The 1,686-nt window shown below is 58.1% G+C and overlaps 1 protein-coding gene across 1 annotated transcript in view; it reads right to left on the bottom strand.

Annotated features, from left to right (window-relative positions):
• Positions 1 to 6: 6 nt before the first annotated feature.
• Positions 7 to 1,686, bottom strand: part of STK32C (serine/threonine kinase 32C) — an 11,108-nt gene continuing 9,428 nt past the window's right edge. The window contains exons 9-10 of the mRNA XM_057387748.1: positions 1,048 to 1,115; positions 7 to 448 (exon numbers count right to left, since the gene is read on the bottom strand). Of these exons, the coding sequence (XP_057243731.1) occupies positions 301 to 448; positions 1,048 to 1,115 (216 nt within the window). The 3' untranslated portion in view covers positions 7 to 300. The remainder of the gene's footprint in view (positions 449 to 1,047; positions 1,116 to 1,686) is intronic.

Below are 1,686 nucleotides of genomic sequence, written 5' to 3'. Positions count from 1 at the left end.
GTGGTGCTGGTGACAGCAATGCCAAGGTCCAGCTCACACCCCCTCTCTGACCCTCCTCACCATCTGCCGTGGGACCCGAGATCGGGGCTGCTTCTCCTGCCCTCTCACTGCACCAGGGACATGCAGATCAGAACCTGACACCAAACAGAACTAAACAAGTGTCTCCCTGGCCAAGTGTCCCATCTTGCCCCAGCAGCGGGCAGCGGGCCGGGCTGGGACCCCGAGCCGGGCAGGGCAGCACTGCGGGCTGATCCAGCTCTGCACCGAGGGCACAGTGCATGGCACCCGGGCAGGCCAGGCTTAGCTGCTGCCCGAGGAGCACACCGAGCTGCACATGTGCAGGGTGGATGGCTCAGGCTCAGGCTCGGGATCGGGATCAGGCTCAGCCTCCTCGGTGCTCTCGGAGGCGGACACGGAGTCCCCCGGCTGCTCCTGGCTCCGCTTTAGCCTGTGGGACAGAGGAGAGGAGTTACAGAGGAGCCCCAAAACAGCCTGAACAGCTTAACCCACCCAGACTGGGGCCAGGAGCACCCCAGGCTCTGCCTCCCCTCCTCCATGGAGCCTCCTCGTGCTCTGCTCATGGACCAAAGARCCCCAAAGGGGGGAAGCACAGGCTACAATCTGCTTGCTTATTCCCTGCTCATTCCCACCAGGGGCTTCACCACACAGAATAGATCCATAGGATCACTAAGGCTGGGAAAAACCTCCACAATCATGGAGTCCAACCTTCCTCACCTTCATTCCCCAAAAAATCATCTGCTAAAAGCAGGCGGGGTGGGGAGTGCCACAGGGGAGCTCAGGCAGTGTCACACACACGTTAAATCCCAAAGTCCCTCTACAGTTCATGTTATCTAATGGCAGTGATTAGCAATCCCTGAGCTTGTTTCCCTTTGTGCCCAGACCCATTTCTCACACACAGGCAGCCCCTGACCTCCTGTGTTGACAGCAGTCCCTGGGGCTGTCAGCAGCAAGGTGCTCCTGGCTGTCAGGAACTGCACCCATTCCTAAGGGACATCAGAAAAAGAAAAAACCAGCCCAGACACTCACCTCTCTCTGTTGAAGATGACAAAGTCCTGCTGGATAGCTTCAAGGCATTCCTGTAGATAGTCATTTTCCTATGGAAGTTAAACAAATCATGCATAAACAGCCCCATTTGTGTCTCAGTGCTGCCGGCAGCCCCCAGCACTCCCAGATGTGTGCAGGAGCCTCCAGATGTGGGCAGGAACCTCCAGATGTGTGCAGGAGCCCCCAGATGTGTGCAGGAGCCCCACTCCCCTGAACATCAGCCCAACATCTGGGAGCAGCAGGGCTGGCTGCCATGTGCTTTCAGCAGGGGCTTGTGCCATCCACGGCAGCAGTTTCCCATAAAACACACATCCCACTGCTCCCAACATAAACAGAACGTGTTTATCCATGGATGGGGTATTTCGGGAGTGCTGACAGCCCAAGGGAAGCACAGCCACACAGCCCACACGTGTGAGTGCCTGTGAGCACACCCAGGGAGCTGCTGTGTGTGCCCAGGGAGGCACGGCCCGGGGGGACAGGGCTGAGCACCCACCCAAACAAACTGAATACCCCCTGAACACCCACCCAAACCCGCTGAACACCCACTGAACACCCACTGAACACCCCCCAAACTCACTGAACACCCACTGAACACCCACTGAACACCCACTGAACACCCAC

Source organism: Malurus melanocephalus, unplaced genomic scaffold (genome assembly GCF_030028575.1).
Source record: "Malurus melanocephalus ecotype Western Australia unplaced genomic scaffold, MMel_1.1 scaffold_1340, whole genome shotgun sequence".
In the NCBI taxonomy this organism is placed as follows: domain Eukaryota; kingdom Metazoa; phylum Chordata; class Aves; order Passeriformes; family Maluridae; genus Malurus; species Malurus melanocephalus.
The sequence above is the reverse complement of the archived record's forward strand: the minus strand, read 5'-3'. Positions and strand labels throughout refer to the sequence as shown.